The sequence below is a fragment of the Pristis pectinata genome, chromosome 18, assembly GCF_009764475.1.
Source record: "Pristis pectinata isolate sPriPec2 chromosome 18, sPriPec2.1.pri, whole genome shotgun sequence".
Lineage (NCBI taxonomy): Eukaryota > Metazoa > Chordata > Chondrichthyes > Rhinopristiformes > Pristidae > Pristis > Pristis pectinata.
In genome coordinates, this window is record NC_067422.1 from 29,659,973 (window position 1) to 29,676,289 (window position 16,317).

Sequence of the window (16,317 nt, forward strand, 5' to 3'; positions counted from 1 at the left end):
TGCAACCCGCACAGCAACATGTTTATCATCACACAGGCATGGGTTATAGAGAAATTGCTCATATATTACTACAGTGTAACAACATTATAAAATTGACAGCAACTGCAGGATATCCACAAATGTGTCCTGTATAAGAAAATCTCAAATTCGCTATTAGTGATTCAGTGTAATAATGAAAACTGTAGCAATTTGCTGCTTTCTTCAACAGAATTAAGGGGAACCACTTGAACAGACATGAACGTAAGCTATTTATAAATCAGTCTTTCAATAAAACACTTGGAAAATCTTACATTTTCTTATGAGGTCCATGTGTGTATTTTATTGGAAGATGACGATTATTACTTACAGCAACTTGGTTCTAACAAATGTTTTGTGTGAGTGAGAGAGAGAGAGAGAGATAGAGAGAGAGAGAACACTATAATTCTTCATGAGAATATTTCATAATGTTTGCCTTTTAGTTCCTACATTCCAGCCTTAAAAAGTTCCTTAATATGATTGGTTAATCAGCCAACTTATTGACACCATAGCTGCTGGGTGCCAGGAGTCTTTAATTTGCCTGAAAGCAGCAAGTGTTCAAACGTGGATATTCTTGCTGAAAATTGTTAGATCTATGTGTGTAGCTTCTTACAAGGTCAATAACAAGTTCTCTTGCTTTCCTGCTGACTGTAAATAAGGTGGTTCAGAGTTGCATGTTAATTCTACTGAATTCATATATACATATCGGTCCAACTGCAAGATGTGCATTTGTAAAGGCTGTAAGTCATTAGGACAGGAAGGAAAATATATTCCTGTCATATGCTAATTTGTCATATGCTAATAGTAGTTGAATAAATTAAGAAGACAGTTACTAACTTAATTCACAAATCGCAGGATATGTAAATGTGTGAAATGTTATACTCAGTGGAATGCTATTAAGAGAAGAACTTTTTAATTAAATTGGATTTACATTAAAAAACATATTTGTTCCCTGTAAATCAAAACCTATTGTCAAGAAACGTGAAAGAGGAAGAGGCTACCTTAAGCTCCTTGTGTTCATTAGAGAAAGAAAATGAATTTCAATCAGCCTTAAACTAAATATATTCTTTTTAAATAGGGTTATATTACACAGGGAGATAAATGCCTGTCACATAGATAAAATATTGCCAGATACCATATCTGCTCCTTTTGCATACCCTTTAACACATTTCTATTATGAAGATATATTAAATGAATCCTAACCTTGTGAAGACTGCTACCCTAGCATGGGCTGCAGTTAGTAAAATACATTCCTGGCTTATTGACAAGGCTGCTTTATCACTGAGGAGTCCATGAAGGGGTGACATTGATAGGAAAAATTGACAACGTTCACATGAGTAAAATATCCAGGAACTTCTACAAGTAATGACAAAGTGTATAAAAGTCTGCACCAAAATTGTGAAGAAAATATGAAGAAATACATTTTTGAAGTGTCTTTTGTAGAACAAAATTATACCATTATTACTTTTTACAATTTTGTTTTAAGATATAGCTTTATCACCAACATGAAGATTCTAAAATAGATTGGCATGTACTTGTAGTTCAGTCTATTGTACCACTGCCAGTGATAGTTTTGTTGACAAAGGCTGCTCTGAAATTTGTTCCTGGAACACTTTAGCTCAAGGATTCAAGCCACAGAATGCTCTGCTCCTAGCTTCTGAAGAACTTCCCATTCTGCACTAGTGTGATATTTTCCACTTACCATTTTAAACATCCTTAAAATCTCCTGGGAAAATTGATAATGTAATACAACATTATCAGCAGCATTGTTCTTTGGGCAGAAACCTATTCTGAACTGAAACAAAACTGTCCACATTTAAAATCCCTTGTAGCCACTGGAAACCCGAATCCCCTCAGTTATGAAACTTGCACAGTCAACTTGATCTTGAATTTTTCTGATCACCATAAAGAAATTCTCCTGAGTATCTTTCCCTTGTAATTGTCCTGTACTTTTCTGCTTTGCTTTGCTTCGCTTCTCGCAGGAGGTTACATGACATGCATTTGGGATGCAGAATCATGGAATCGCACAGCACAGAAATGTGCCCTTTCGGCCCATCTCGTCCATGCTGACTGAGGTGCCTATCCATGCTAATCCCATTTGCCCAGGTTTTGGTCACTTCTGCTGGCAGTTCAGTCTGTCACCAGCATTCCTCTGCTGCATGGCTGACAAACTGTGGAACACTTGTTCAGATGCAGAAATCTAGAATTTACTGATGAACTCTGTTGGGCATTTCCTGGCTGTGCTCCATCGCTGTACTCTGCATGGAGCACAGCAATATGGCAGAAGCCTGTTCAGATTCCCTGGTGTTAATGCAGGATAATCTGTTCTCAGATCCAACCTGGCACAGGATCCATGAGCATATTCATTTGAATTAGGATTGTGCAACTGTGAAGAAGAGAGGCAAGAATGAGGTAAATTATTATTTTTAAAATTACTTTTTTTGATGTAATAATGTTAAGTAAGTGTTTTAGTTGATTTCACTTTCTTTCTGAAATATGCTTAATTTATTTATTTAATTAATTTTTAATCATTTTTGAATGTTTCGTAAACTCAGAGACATTCATAAGACGTGACAGCTTTGAAAGATGGTAAAGCTCGGGATCTGGGACTTCCTGTCTGCCAAAGACTTCTTGAGTAGTTTCCTGGATGGAGCATTTTCTTGGATTATTGGTATGGGTTCCAGGACAATTTGGGCCAGTGAGATTGGCCTTCTGGAGGTAGATTCAGGGAAAAAGCAATGTGCGGTAAATGTGGGTGGTGGGCCCCACCCAGTGAAGTCATACACTGCTGCACTTTTCATGGGTGCACCTTGTGGGATAAGCAGGTATTTCCTTGCTTCTCATTTTCATGCCTACATAGAAAAACAGAACATAATTTGAGCCCATGCACCAGGTTTAAAACAATAGCATTCTGATCTGATTTAGTAGAAGAGCAGTTTTGTCATAACAGGCAGAGAAAAAAAAACTAACCAACTCTGAGATTCCTCATTGTGAAAGACCAATTTGTTATTGTCTGTCCCAACCCTCTGGAGTAGATATATCCTGGGAATGATAAAAATTATTTGACTGCCTATAAGTGTGGCAACTAATTGGAGATCTCTTTCAAAGAATTAATACAGGTTCAATGGACTGAATGAAGTCCTGTACTGTAAAAATCTGATTCCTAGTCAAACATTATTAATGAGGAGATGTGCCAGTTGTGCAGCGGAAACACTGCTTCTGTAAGCAAAAGCTCCAATAAGACCAAGAATGGCAAAAATACTCAAGCTGGTCAGGCAGCATTTGTGCAGAGAGAAACAGAGTTGACATTTCAGCTCAGTAACTTTTCAACTGAACGTTAGAAAAGTTAGAAATAATTTCTTTTTAAGTTGAAGAGAAATGGGAATATATGTGATAGGGTGGGGATCAAGAGAGACTGAATGACACAAGTGGTGGAAGGAAGATTCAGCGCTGGTCAGTTCCTATGAAAGGTCATCGATCTGTGACTGTTTCTCTCTCCACAGATGTTCTCTGACCTGCTGAGTGTTTTCAGAATACGCTGTTTAGGTTTCAGATTTTCAGCATCTGCAGTGTTTTGCTGCTATTTCATAGTTACTGCATTTCTCCCCTTTTTCTTCTTTCCTTCTCTGATTTCGATCACCTCCTGCCCTTCAAGTCTCCTTGAGACTTATCAGTTATGATTAACACAGTTTCACCACCCTCTCTCAACCAGCATTATCACATCCCACTCAGTCACTGGTCTCCAACCATCAAAGATATCCCCTTGTTCTCTTCACCCTCTCCCCTTTGCAATTTAAAGCACATTTGATGTCTCTGTTCTTTCAGTTCTGATGAAAGATTATATTGCCACTCTCTGCCAATGCTGCCTGACCTGCTGAGCATTTTCAGCTTTCATTATTCTTACCGGCATAAGGTTCTGAAAGAATATTGTTAGATTACCATACCTTCAACTCTTCCAAGTCTGGTCTCTCCATACTGACTACAGCAGCCAAAAGTTGGTCCTCCAAGCCATCTCTCGTAACGGTGAAGTTAATGAGGGTACATTGGGCCTGCATCTCAGGCTGATAGTGGGGGTTTGCCAGCTTTGTGTGGAGAATAAGACGGAAGTTGGAATTGTATTCACATTCCTTGTCTCCAATTTTGATACACCTAGGTAGGAAAAGGCATGTCTTTAGTTCAAGAACAACATTAGTGTAATTGTTACAGTGACAAACAAAACATCAGACAATTAACATAATAGGAAGAGAAAAATATCGAATGTGTTCACTGGGACTCTATCCTGAAGGAGTGGCTTATATATTATGGAAGAGTGGATACAACTCGTAAGTGATTATATTCTGGGACTTACCAGATAAGGAAACCTTTATGTTTCAATATGACACTCAAAGAACCAGTTGTCCTTTTAACAAGTGGCATGCAGTTGGGATGCAGAATCATACAGCATAGAAACAGACCCATTCAGCCCAGCTCGTCCATGCCGACTGTGATGTCTGTCCATGTTAATCCCATTTACCTGCATTAGGTCTGTATCTCTTTATACCTTTCCTATCTAAGTACCTGTCCAAAAGCATTTTGAAGGTTGTAATTGTATTGCCTTTGCCACAACCTCTGACAGCTCATCCCAGAATATCACCACCCTCTACGTGAGAAACCTACCCTTCAGATCTCCTGTAACTTTCTCCCTTCTCACAAACGTATGATCTCCAGACCCATGTGCGCTGGGAGAGAGCCTCTGAGTATCCAATCCTATCTATGCCCATAATTTTATAGACCTCTAAAAGGTCACGCCTCAGCCTCTGACATTCCACTAAAAATAAACCCAGCTTATCCAATCTCTCCCCCTAACTGTAGCCCTCCATTCCAGGCAGCATGCTGGTGAATCTCTTCTGCACTCTCTCTATTGCTACCATATCCTTCCTATATTGCAGTGACCAGAACTGTACACAATACTCCAAATGTGATCTAACCAACATTTTGTACTGCTGCAACGTGACACCCCAACTCTAATATTCAAAACTTCGGCCTATGAAGCCAAGCGTACCAAATACATTCCTTCACTGCCCTATTTCCCTGCATTGGACTTGCACCCCAAGGTCCCTCTGTACATAATTCTCCCAAGGTCCCTGCCACTTACTGTCTATGTCATACCAGAATTTGGCTTTCCAAAGTACTGAACCTCATGCTTGTCCAGATTAAATTCTGTCTCCCACTGCCCTACCCAACTTTCCAGCTGACTTATGTCCTGCCGTAACCTTAGACAACCTTCTTTGCCATCTATGACTCCACCAATTTTCATGTTGTCTGCAGACTTAGTAATCAAACCACCTCTATTCTCATCCAACTCAGTTAAATGTATTACAAGTAGCAAAGGTCCCAGCATTGATCCCCACAGTACACCACCCGTCACAGACTACCAGTCAGAGAATTACCCATCCGCCACTACCCTTTGCCTCCTATCACCAAGCCAATTTTGGATCCAGTTTTCCAACATGCCTCAGATCCTTTGCACCTTAACTTTCTGGACCAACCTACCATGCAGGATCTTGTCAAAAGCCTTACTGAAGTTCATGTAAACCATGTCTACTGTGCTGCCTTCATCAATTTTCTTAGTTAACTCCTCAAGTAACTCAATCAGATTTGTGAGACGTGATCTCCCCTGCATAAAACCATGCTGATCCCTTCTAATCAGTCTGTGCCTTTCCAAGCAAACATATATCCTGTCCCTCAGAATCTTCTCCAACAACTTCCTGGCTACTGATGTAAAGCTCACTGGTGTGTACTTTCCAGGCTTTTCCCATTTGTGCTTTAGGAACAAGGGGACAATATCAGCTATCCTTCAGTCTTCTGGTACATCACCCATGGCTAACAAAGGTCCAAAAATCTTGGTCATTGCCCCAGCAAACTCCTCCCTAATTACCTTCAGCATCCTGGGATAGATCCCATCAGACCCTATAGATTTATCCACCCTAATGAGCTCCAATATTTCTAACACTTCCTCCTTCCTGATACAGACATGCTCCAGAATATCAGCATCCCCCTCCCTTAACTCTCCAGCCTCCTTCTCCCTGGCAAATACGGATGAGAAGTATTCATTCAGGATCTTGCCCCTATCCTTTGGCTCCACATACAAGTTACCCCTTTGTACCCTGAGGAGACCTCCCCTTTCCTTAGCTACCTTCCTACTTCAAATATACACATAAATGCTCCAGGATTCTCCTTATTCCTACTTGTCAAGGTCATTTCCTGTTCCCTTTTTGCCCCCCTCCCAATTTCTTTCTTAACTTCTCTCCTATATCCCCTATAAACCCAAAAGGACTCATTTGATACCAATTTTCTGCACCTGACATATGCTTTCTTCTTTTCCAACCCTCAATATCCTTTGTTAACTAGTGTTCCCTGATCTTCCCATCTTTGCTTCTTACCCCTACAGGATCATGCTGACAGGGACAGGACTTGTATCTTTGTGAGTTTCAAATTAAAACCAATTCAGAAATAGTTAAGTTCAGGATTTTACACTTCTGTTCTGCCAACCAGACTCAGAGGAACAAACAGTTCTGATACCTATTTTACTGTATAAATGTTTGGCAAAATAGGTTCAGTACTCAAGTGGTCTTAATGCCATGAGTGGGAGCTACATTTATCCATGTCTGTCCTGAAATAAAATAGATTTTGATGGATTTTGAAAGAAAAAGCTCTAGGCATTCAATGTTCAAATGTTCCACAGTAATTATAAAAGATTATTGAGAGTTGTAAACACATTCTCCTTAAACCCCTACCTGCCCTTTTTAATAGTTTCTCGGCCCAATAAAGGTCCCAGCACATGATCCACTGTCTCTTCAAGGTTTTCGATTAGGACCACTTCACCTGCTCCAAGGGCATTTTCCATGATGTCAAGGTAACTTGAAATAAAAGAACAAAAGCACTTTCATATTACTGTTCATTTATCATGGTGGTTATGTACAATCATTCATTAGGGCTACCTGACTCTGACATATATATTCACTATGGTTTTAGATAGATAAATCTTTTTGCCTGGAGGCCTATCAAAACTCAAATCAGCTTTACATTATCTCAGGAATACCTCAGTGAATCTTTTGTATCAATTCAGACAAATGGTTTAGAGCCATATCAATGTCACAGAAAACCTGTGCGTTCCCTGACTTCACTCAGTACACAAGCTGCAAAGTCAATTATTTTGTGAATAATCAGGCAAATAAAACCTGTTGAAATTCCAATTTTCAAGAGAGATCGGTTTGATAGACTTTTAGATATTAAGAGAATCAAGGATGTGGGCCAACGCAGCAATGTAGCAGCAAAGTAAAAGATTAGTTACTAGCTTATTGATGGCAGAGCAGACACGAATAGTCTTTCCAAGAGAAGCAGCAGTTCACTTGCATTTCTTCCAATTGAGTGCACTGCATTCAGTGTTCACTATTTGGTCTCCTCTGCATTGGAGAAACCAAAAGCAGATTGGGTAACTGTTTTGCAGAGCACCTACATTCAGTCCGCAGGGTGACCCTGAACTTCCTGTTGCCACTTTAATTCCCCATCCCACTCCCTCTCTGACCCATCGGTCCGTGGCCTCCTGCACTATTCCAGTGAGGCCAAATGCAAACAAAGGAACAGCACCTCAACTTCCATCTGGGCACATTGCAACCTTCTGAACATACTACTGAATTCTCTGCCTGGATTAGTTGTCCACATGTGATATTAGCTGGCTTGTTTCCCTCCCACCACCACCTTTTATTCATTTTTTTCTCTGGAAGTGAAGGACGTGTTCAGCCTGACCTGCTGCGCACATCTTCCTGCTCTATGTTTCGCAATTCCTGCATTCTTTTGTCAATGTTCTTACTCTCTAACTGCTCCCATTCACTCAGTGACCAATTAACATTGTTTACAGCTTATCCCAATGGTCCCTTCAGTTTTACCCTATCAGGGACATACCCTTCTCCCACCATCCCTGCAGCTTGACAAGTTTCTTTTGCCTCCTTCTCAATTCAAATGAAATGTCTTCAACCTGAAATGTTAGCGAGTTCAGCCTGGATTTTGAAATGGAAATGAGTTATGTGGGAGAATGACGATTGGGGTGCCGTTGGAGAGCTGCTGCAAAGGCTGATGCCCCATCTTCCTGAATGTCATATGTAATTCTCCTTTAAGTGGGGTTCTCAGCCACAGGCAGACTTAATTGGGTCTGGAGGCCTTTAGGACAAGAAAGCTGCTTCACGAGGCCAATGTCAATGAGGGCAGACATATGCAATGAGGGAGCGACAGAAACTGGATGAAGGATGGAATGGGAATTCCCACTATAATGGGAAGCACTGGGGTGTTCTCATTGCCATAATATGGGTGTTGGAAAGTTGTCAGGTGATCCCGATTGGGAGCATCAGAGGGAGAAATTTGACTGTGGTCCCAGGGATCAGTTGGCATTGGGAGCCTTGATGTTGGGAGGAGTCCAATAATGGACTAATAGTGAATAGTTTGTACATTCAGACAGCAAGGTATTCTGAACGAGTAACACGTTGGGCCTAGAGGGTGAGTTTGAGTGAATTTTGGTATGTGTTTCACACATTTTTCCTCTGAATGCTCCAGCTTCTTCCCACATTGCAAAGGTGTGTGGTTGGAAGGTTAATTGGCTGCTATAAATTGCCCAAATTTGTAGTTGAGTTGCAGAGTCTGTATGGAGTTGAAGGGAATGTGGGAAGAATAAAATGGATGTCCTGTAACTTGTATTTCCTGAATCCTCTAATGTTTTGCAGCACAATGGCACTAGTAGAGCCACTGCCTCACAGCTCCAGCAACACAGGCTCAATCCTGGACTCTGGTTGTGCGAATTTTGCATATTCTTCCTGTGACTGCATGGCCTTCCTCGGGGTGCTCCAGTTTCCTCCTACATCCCGAAGACATGAGGGTTGGTAGGTTAATTACCAATGTAAATTGTCCCTACTGAGTAGGTCAGTGGTAGATTGTGGGGGAGGGCTGATGGGAATATGGGGAGAACGTAATAGATTAGAGTAGTGTTAGTGTACAAATGAGTGGTTGATGGTTGGTGCAGACTTGGTCGGCTGAAAGTCCTGTTTCTGTGCCGTATCTCCTATTTGCACATTAACCTCTGACTCCACACCAACCTATTCTTGGCAGGTAAGATAAAGACCTATGTAACCTAGCTGGCAAGTAAATTTGAATTTTACTAATTACAAATATTTACTCCATTTAAGAAAATACATGAAATATTTACTAATTAATTTATCAATCTCAGTTTCGGTAAGGCTTTTTCACTCACCGACCACAGAATTTTGGAGAAAGAATTCCAGATTTCCCCTACACAGTGTTTACAATGGATTCCTTATTTCAAATTCTGGTGGTAGTTCATCAATCTGAAACATTAACACTGCTTCTCTCTCCACAGATGTTGCCCGACCTGCTCAGTATTTTCTGTCTTAATTTCAGATTTCAACACCTGCAGTTTTTTTGATTTTCTACGATAGTAACCCTTTCTTCTGGATTCCTCCCAGAGGAAACTGTTCCCATTGTATCAAATACATTCATCATTTTAAAGACTTTGATTAGATCACTCCTCATCCATTTCAACACAGTAACAGCAACGATAAAACAAACATAAATGGAAGGGCTCCAAGCATCAACATTTCAGTTTGCTCTGAGTTGGACTGGAGGCCGTCAGATAAGACATAAATCACGCGTCTGCCTTGGCATGTAACAGGCACACCTCCTGCTGGCTAATAATGGTGAAGCATGTATTAGCCTCAACACCCACAGGATAGTCCCTGCTGAAGGAGGAACACAGAAGCCATAAAGAGGGAAGACACATCTCTCGAGTTTGTACAAAGGATAACATTTCTTAAAGTTTGCCAGCAACATACAAAAGTTGCATTGACTGATGAAATACCTATTAGCACACAATGCAATCCTACATTAAGAATACAAAATGAAGCAAAGAGAAGCTAGCCACCTATAGCTTATAGAAGGACAAAATCAGCCCCCTTTTGCTGGGAAACACAAAAAATTCACCTCTTGACTTCTGCAAGAGGAAAAACACAGGAAAAAGTAGGAATTGCACATTAAGCATTCTTAAAAAAATGTACAACTATAATAAGAGATGGAATCCAGCAAAATAACAATTCAGCAACATCCAGGCAGAAAATGAGGCTTTGGGGGTAGAGTGAAGCAATGTGTTAAAGCACATTCCATCTGTGACCAGTCTTAGGGTTCAGCCCCTACCTTGTCTGACAGCTGAAAGTGCACTTGTGAAATCATCTGAGTTTACTTTTGGCTCCTGCTATCAAAATTTACAGCACAAATTGGCAAGGCTGTTTTCGAGTACTGATGCCTGGAAATGTGATCATGTTGCACTGAGATTTTCAGTATCACCTGTCTGAAAATCACGATTCTCCACAATTAAGGCTATTTTTGTGTTGAGTTGTGCAGAAATTTGACTTCCTGTCAGGTTTGTGCAGATGACACGCTTCCCACATTGGGTATGCATGTGATGATGTCATTCCCACTGCAATGCTAGTTTAGGAAACTGCTTGGAGGAATAAGATTATCTTCATCCACAGCAGATCTGTGCACGTACAGTACAACATCATCTGATCATTGAGCCAATGCAGCTTCCAGGTCTGCTTGCTCTACAATTTACAGGGGATTTTCCTGAGCAGGTCCCAGACCCGATGCTGGGAACCTGACTCCAGTAGGTTCCCTGTATTTAGAAATTGGCTCTTCTATAGACCCACCGCAGAACAGACCCTCATCAAGCTCACAACCCTCAGCCAAATCTCCTCCATTCATTGATCTCCCATCCCACACCCCGGCCCAATCTGGCACTGATCACCCAATCTGACTACCAGACACCCAAAACGATTACTGAAAACAACTGCCAGTTACCTGAGTCAAGCAATGCCCTGAGCTATCAATCACCTGACAGAAGCACCACCCTCACTAATCACATCACTGATACAAGGAACCACTCACATAAGGAGCACCTCGCTACCACTGAACATAGCCTCCCAACTCATCAACCCATGTCGCAACCAGACCCAATCATCAACCACACTCCGATCTTCTTCTAATCCATTACCTTCCTTTCTCCACCTATTGGCCTCTCTTTCCCATGACCTCCCAAGATTCACATCTGCCCAAGACTCTCGCAGTTTGAATTGTGCACACTGCACTGGCACAGCAGACAAAGGCTTTGGGTGATACTCAACTTCTAAGTCACAAGACCACAACCAAAAGGTCATCGGTACACCCTACAATGACAGTTTAACATACCGCTAGAGACTGAGCAAACTCTAGGCCATAATGGCTTTTAGAACTTGCATGTTCTTCAGCTGCCAAAAATGATATTACAGAAACTGAAGAAATTTTCCTTTTGATATGAACCAATTGAATGTCAGTTTTATCTTGAAAAGTGAGGAAAATTCTAGAAATAATAATCAAAGCCACAATTACCAGTTACTTGAATAGCCTGGCTTGATTAGAGAAAGTCAACATGAATTTGTTAAAGGTAAGCTGTATCTAACAATGTCATTTTTTGCTGAAGTAACAGAGGGGGTTAGTGAGGGAAATGCAGATGATTTGGTACATACAGATTTCAAAGAGATGTTTAATAAATGCCACTTATCAAATTCAGGAAACGGATGGAAATTTAAATTCATCCGCCTTTCATTAAATTTTCAGAGGAGTTAGAAATCCCAAGTGTTAAACAATACGATACATGTCTACAGCTGATGGATTCTAAGTAATGACATTTCTGTCTACACTATTTTTTTTAACACTTATGGTTAACATTTTGTTGAATAACTACCATTATTGCCACATTTACTAAGTACCTAGATGGGCATATGAAGATTAAGAGCATAGACATGATTGGCTGATCAGACTCCTTCTGTACATAATTTTTTTTTGTTATATTTTCCTACACTACAGGACTGATGCAGGGAAAACCTTGGTCCTTGTATTAGTCTAACAATTAAGTTGTTTTAAACAATTACAGCCTGTATGGTTTCAAAATGAGCACACTTCATGATACATATAAAGTGAGAATTAATTTAATTTTGTTTACGTTTATTGGACCCATGACAGATTGGTCTTTTAATTAAACAGACTTAATCAACAACAGGTTGACAATGATCTAAAGCCAACTCTTACTCAGAAAACCTCAAGGACATTAAAGACTAGTTTGGCTGATACTTGGCCACACACTTATAGCCAAATATTTATTTTCCTTCAACACAATAACCCAATGCACTTGAATAGTTTTAACCTCATCAGTACCTTATAAAGTATTAAAATTAAACTGAAGGATATTCCAAAGGGCAAGAAAATATGAGGGATTTATTCTAGAGTTAGCATACACTTCTGAATTAGAAAGACAAAACAACTATATAATTTGCAAATGTACCAAGAAAGCTGATCATTAATTCAGTCCAAACGGTCACAAGTATCCGAACTCTGAGGGCAAGATATTTCATTCACGTCCAAAGGCTGAAGTAATTACACAGCCAAATTTTAAACTAAATTCCCTTGGGATACCAGGAACAGAGATTGAGGTGTTTCAGCCTCAAGACTGAAAACCTAATTCCTCATAATTCATAATTCCATTGCAGTGATGGTGACCAGTTAGAAACAGATGTTTCATTATGAAGAGGCAAGTTATACCGAACACTCCAACAATCTTCGACAGATGCACTGTTGAAAATATCCTGACTTGGGTCTGGTACAGCAATTCGAATGCGCAGGAATCTAAGAAGCTGCAGAGAGTAATGGACTCAACCCAATATATCACAGGCACATCCATCCCCACCATCGGTAGTATCTACATAAGGCGCTGCCTCAAAAAGGCAACATCTATCATCAAGGATCGCCATCATCTGGGCCATGCCATCTCCTCACTGCTACTATCGGACAGGAGGTACAGAAGCCTGAAGTCCCACACCACAAGGTTCAAGAACAGCTACTTCCCTGCAACCATTCCGGTCTTGAACCAACCAGCTCAACCCTAATCACTGCAGTTTAGCAAAACTATGACTCCTTTGCACTAAAATGGAGTTTGTTTTTATTTTGTTCTAATAGTGTTCTTTCTTGTAAAAATTGTGTATTATTTATACTTTTCTTGTGAATGCTGCTTTATGATGCTATGTGCCTGTGATGCTGTTGCAAGCAAGTTTTTTATTGAACCTGTACTTGTGCATATGACAATAAACTTGACCTTGACCTTGATAATTGACTTACCCTCTCTGACCAATCCTCACAACTCTGAGGTCTTCCCCATACTTGTTTTTGATCCATTTGATGCCTTGCAACTGGGGATCGATCATAAGTGGCCAGCGTTCACAATTGGTCAAGATTGTTGCATTCTCTGTGGACATTCTGTCTGCAGGGAGGCTCTCATTCTGCCAGGTTGCAATGTCTGCATCATCTGTAAGCATCGTCAATGGATCCAAGCCAGAGGTCACTGGGATTGGAACCTTAGTAAAGGAAAATAGTGATTAGAATCATGTTGTCACAACAATGCATGTGTAAAGCCTTTATATAATCTTCTTCAATCATATTTTGCTCAGCTTAAGAAAAAGTATTTTTAAAATATATTTTTCTCAAAAGTTGCTTACTTTTGCCAGCATTCGTGTTATTGAATGTCCATAGTCAAATCAGTCAGTCAGAGCACACTTTACAATGAAGATCATGACCTTGGAATTCTCACTTACTGAACTCCACAAATTGAGAATAATAAGTCCGAGTTATTAAAAAGGATAAACAGAATGCAGTAGATGCAATATAAATGGGCTTTCTGGAAATGTTTGATAAGAAAGCTTGCAAAAGGTTTGTTAATGACAAATTAACCTCTGAAAATGAATGCCAGGAAAAGACCAACTGATTGATGCAGCTGTGGCCAGCTGTGATGGTTAGTGCATCACATCCACAGACTCTGAGTGTCAAGCAGAATTATATAAACTCCCAGGAGATGCAAAGAATTAGATGGCAATCTTCATCAATTAAATTTTATAAAAACATCTGTAAAACTCTACTCTGACTTCCCTTAATAATTGAAATCAGTTTTAGGAAACCATATGGGCAGTGATTAATATTACGTAGTTGATACAAAAAACAGCCTTATGGGAAAAGAGGAAATGTATCAGCATGGATAGAAATTTGGCTGATGCGCTAAAAACTAGGGTAAACTAAGGCGACACTGATTCAAGACTTGTTGGTAGTGTTATATCATAAGGGTCAGTGCTGGGTTTGATTTTGTTCTTGTTAGATAATGAGATGCTTAGAAAATAAGGAATACACAATAAAAGATTCAAGAACCCACACAAAAAATAATTAGTTGAGTGGTCCTGCTAATGGGAGCTATAACTTAGTGTGGACAAGTATAGATGATACAATTTAAGAGTGGAAATAAGGAATGGGGCTATACAAACAATATAAAAAAATGACAAACAGAGAGGAGTTTGAAGTATGAGTGAGGTTAGACAAAGGACAACATTTTGTTCTTAAATTATAAACAGCGATATTCCATCATTATTTCTAAGCATTATAGAAGTAATAATAAATTGATATAACACACTGGTCTGATCATGGTTAAAATATTGTCTGCAGTTTCAGGAAATTTACACATTAATTCATCAGGAAGGTACAAGAGATAGGAAATAACAACTAAAAGGAGACACGGGATAAATAGAGCGAAGCAGAGAAGGCTGGGAGAAAAGTTAACAGAGACAGTTTAAAATCATAAAGCATTTTGACAGTGTAAGGAAAGCATATTTCCTGTGGGTGGGAAGTGAGTGCTAGGATTTCAAAAATACCACCAAGAGATTCAGGAGGCAGATTAGGAAACATTTCTTTCTGACGAGGATTATTGGAGCTTTTCCGCAGAGAGCAGTAAAACCACAGAAAACAGCATTTTTCAGAGAAAATTATGTATGGATTTGAAGCTGCGTTATGCAGAGTTATACATAACTTAACAGAGCTACAAAACTCAGGCAGTGGGAATAGTTGTATATTGCTCTACGGAAATGCCAACACAGATCTGGTAGGCAAAATACTGGCTTTAGTGTTCAACCTTCCATTATCACAAATGAGGCCAGCTAATTCAGTACGGAATGGGATTAAACATCAAATCTAATTAATCTGTATAGTTCAGGAATTTCTTGGGTAGGAAATTCACCTGTTAAGCCACTTGTGTTTTATTTTTACTTTCAATCAGTGTTAACACTGCATTGATCTTTACCTTCTGTGAGAATTACTTAATGTTATAAGAGACAAAGAAAATCCATATAACACGCACATTTTGCTTATGGCTCAGCTCTCTCAAAATTTGAAATAAGTGAAAAATTACTAAGCAATTCCCATCTCAAATTCAGCACTGTATTCTGAGTTTCCCCCAATGTAAAAAAAAATCTGTAAAGTTCCACTTACATGCATATTTTATATCCCATGAACACAAGAAAGTAAGTTGTATAACAGTGTTGTACAGATTTTGCCAAGAACACCTAAAATGGGCAAGAGTGCTGATGATCAGTGGACAATATTCACTGTCACAATGAAAGTTTAATGGAAGTTTTGATCCCTGATCCACATTACTTAAATAAGATGACTTTAATCAGATACACTTCTTGGGATGTAGCCATTGCCAACAAGGTCAGGCTTTATTGCCCATTCGTAAATGACCTGAAGAAAGTGGTATCTTGAACTGATATACTCCTAAAATGAAGGCTTTTATGGTGTTGGTTTATTATTGTCACTTGTATCGAGGTACAGTGAAAAACTTGTCTTGCATACCGATCGTACAGGTCAATTCATTACACCGTGCAGTTACTGTTTCTCTTTCCACAAATAACTATCTGACCTGCTGAGTATTTCCAATAGTTTCTGTTTTTATCTCAGATTTCTGGTATGTGCAGTTTTTATTTTTCATTCCTGCTGTGTAAGGACCTCCGGAATATAGATAGCCACAATGAAGGAAAGTCAATATATCTCCAAATTAGCATGGTGTGTAATTTGTAGGGGAACTTGCAGGTAGTGGTAATTTCCTGCACCTACTGCACTTGCCTTTCCTGGTGGTAGAAGTCAGGGAATTGGTGGGTGCTGTTGAAATCACCAAGGAACGTAAACTGCAGCCACTGTGTGTAGGTGGTGGAGGGAATCAATGGATTGGGTGCCAATCAAGTGGGCCCTTTGTCATGGATGACACTGAGCTGCTTAAATGTTGTTGGGTCTGCACTCATCCAGGCAAAGACAATATTTCATCACACCTCTGACTTGTGCTTTGTAGAAGACAAGTGG

General features: G+C 39.8%; 1 protein-coding gene across 1 annotated transcript in view; it reads right to left on the reverse strand.

Moving 5' to 3' along the window:
* LOC127580053 (dynein axonemal heavy chain 9-like) overlaps positions 1 to 16,317 on the reverse strand; it is a 377,996-nt gene that overhangs the window by 109,476 nt on the left and 252,203 nt on the right. Inside the window, exons 53-55 of the mRNA XM_052033209.1 lie at positions 13,264 to 13,499; positions 6,792 to 6,914; positions 3,960 to 4,164 (exon numbers count right to left, since the gene is read on the reverse strand). Coding sequence (XP_051889169.1) covers positions 3,960 to 4,164; positions 6,792 to 6,914; positions 13,264 to 13,499 — 564 coding nt within the window. The remainder of the gene's footprint in view (positions 1 to 3,959; positions 4,165 to 6,791; positions 6,915 to 13,263; positions 13,500 to 16,317) is intronic.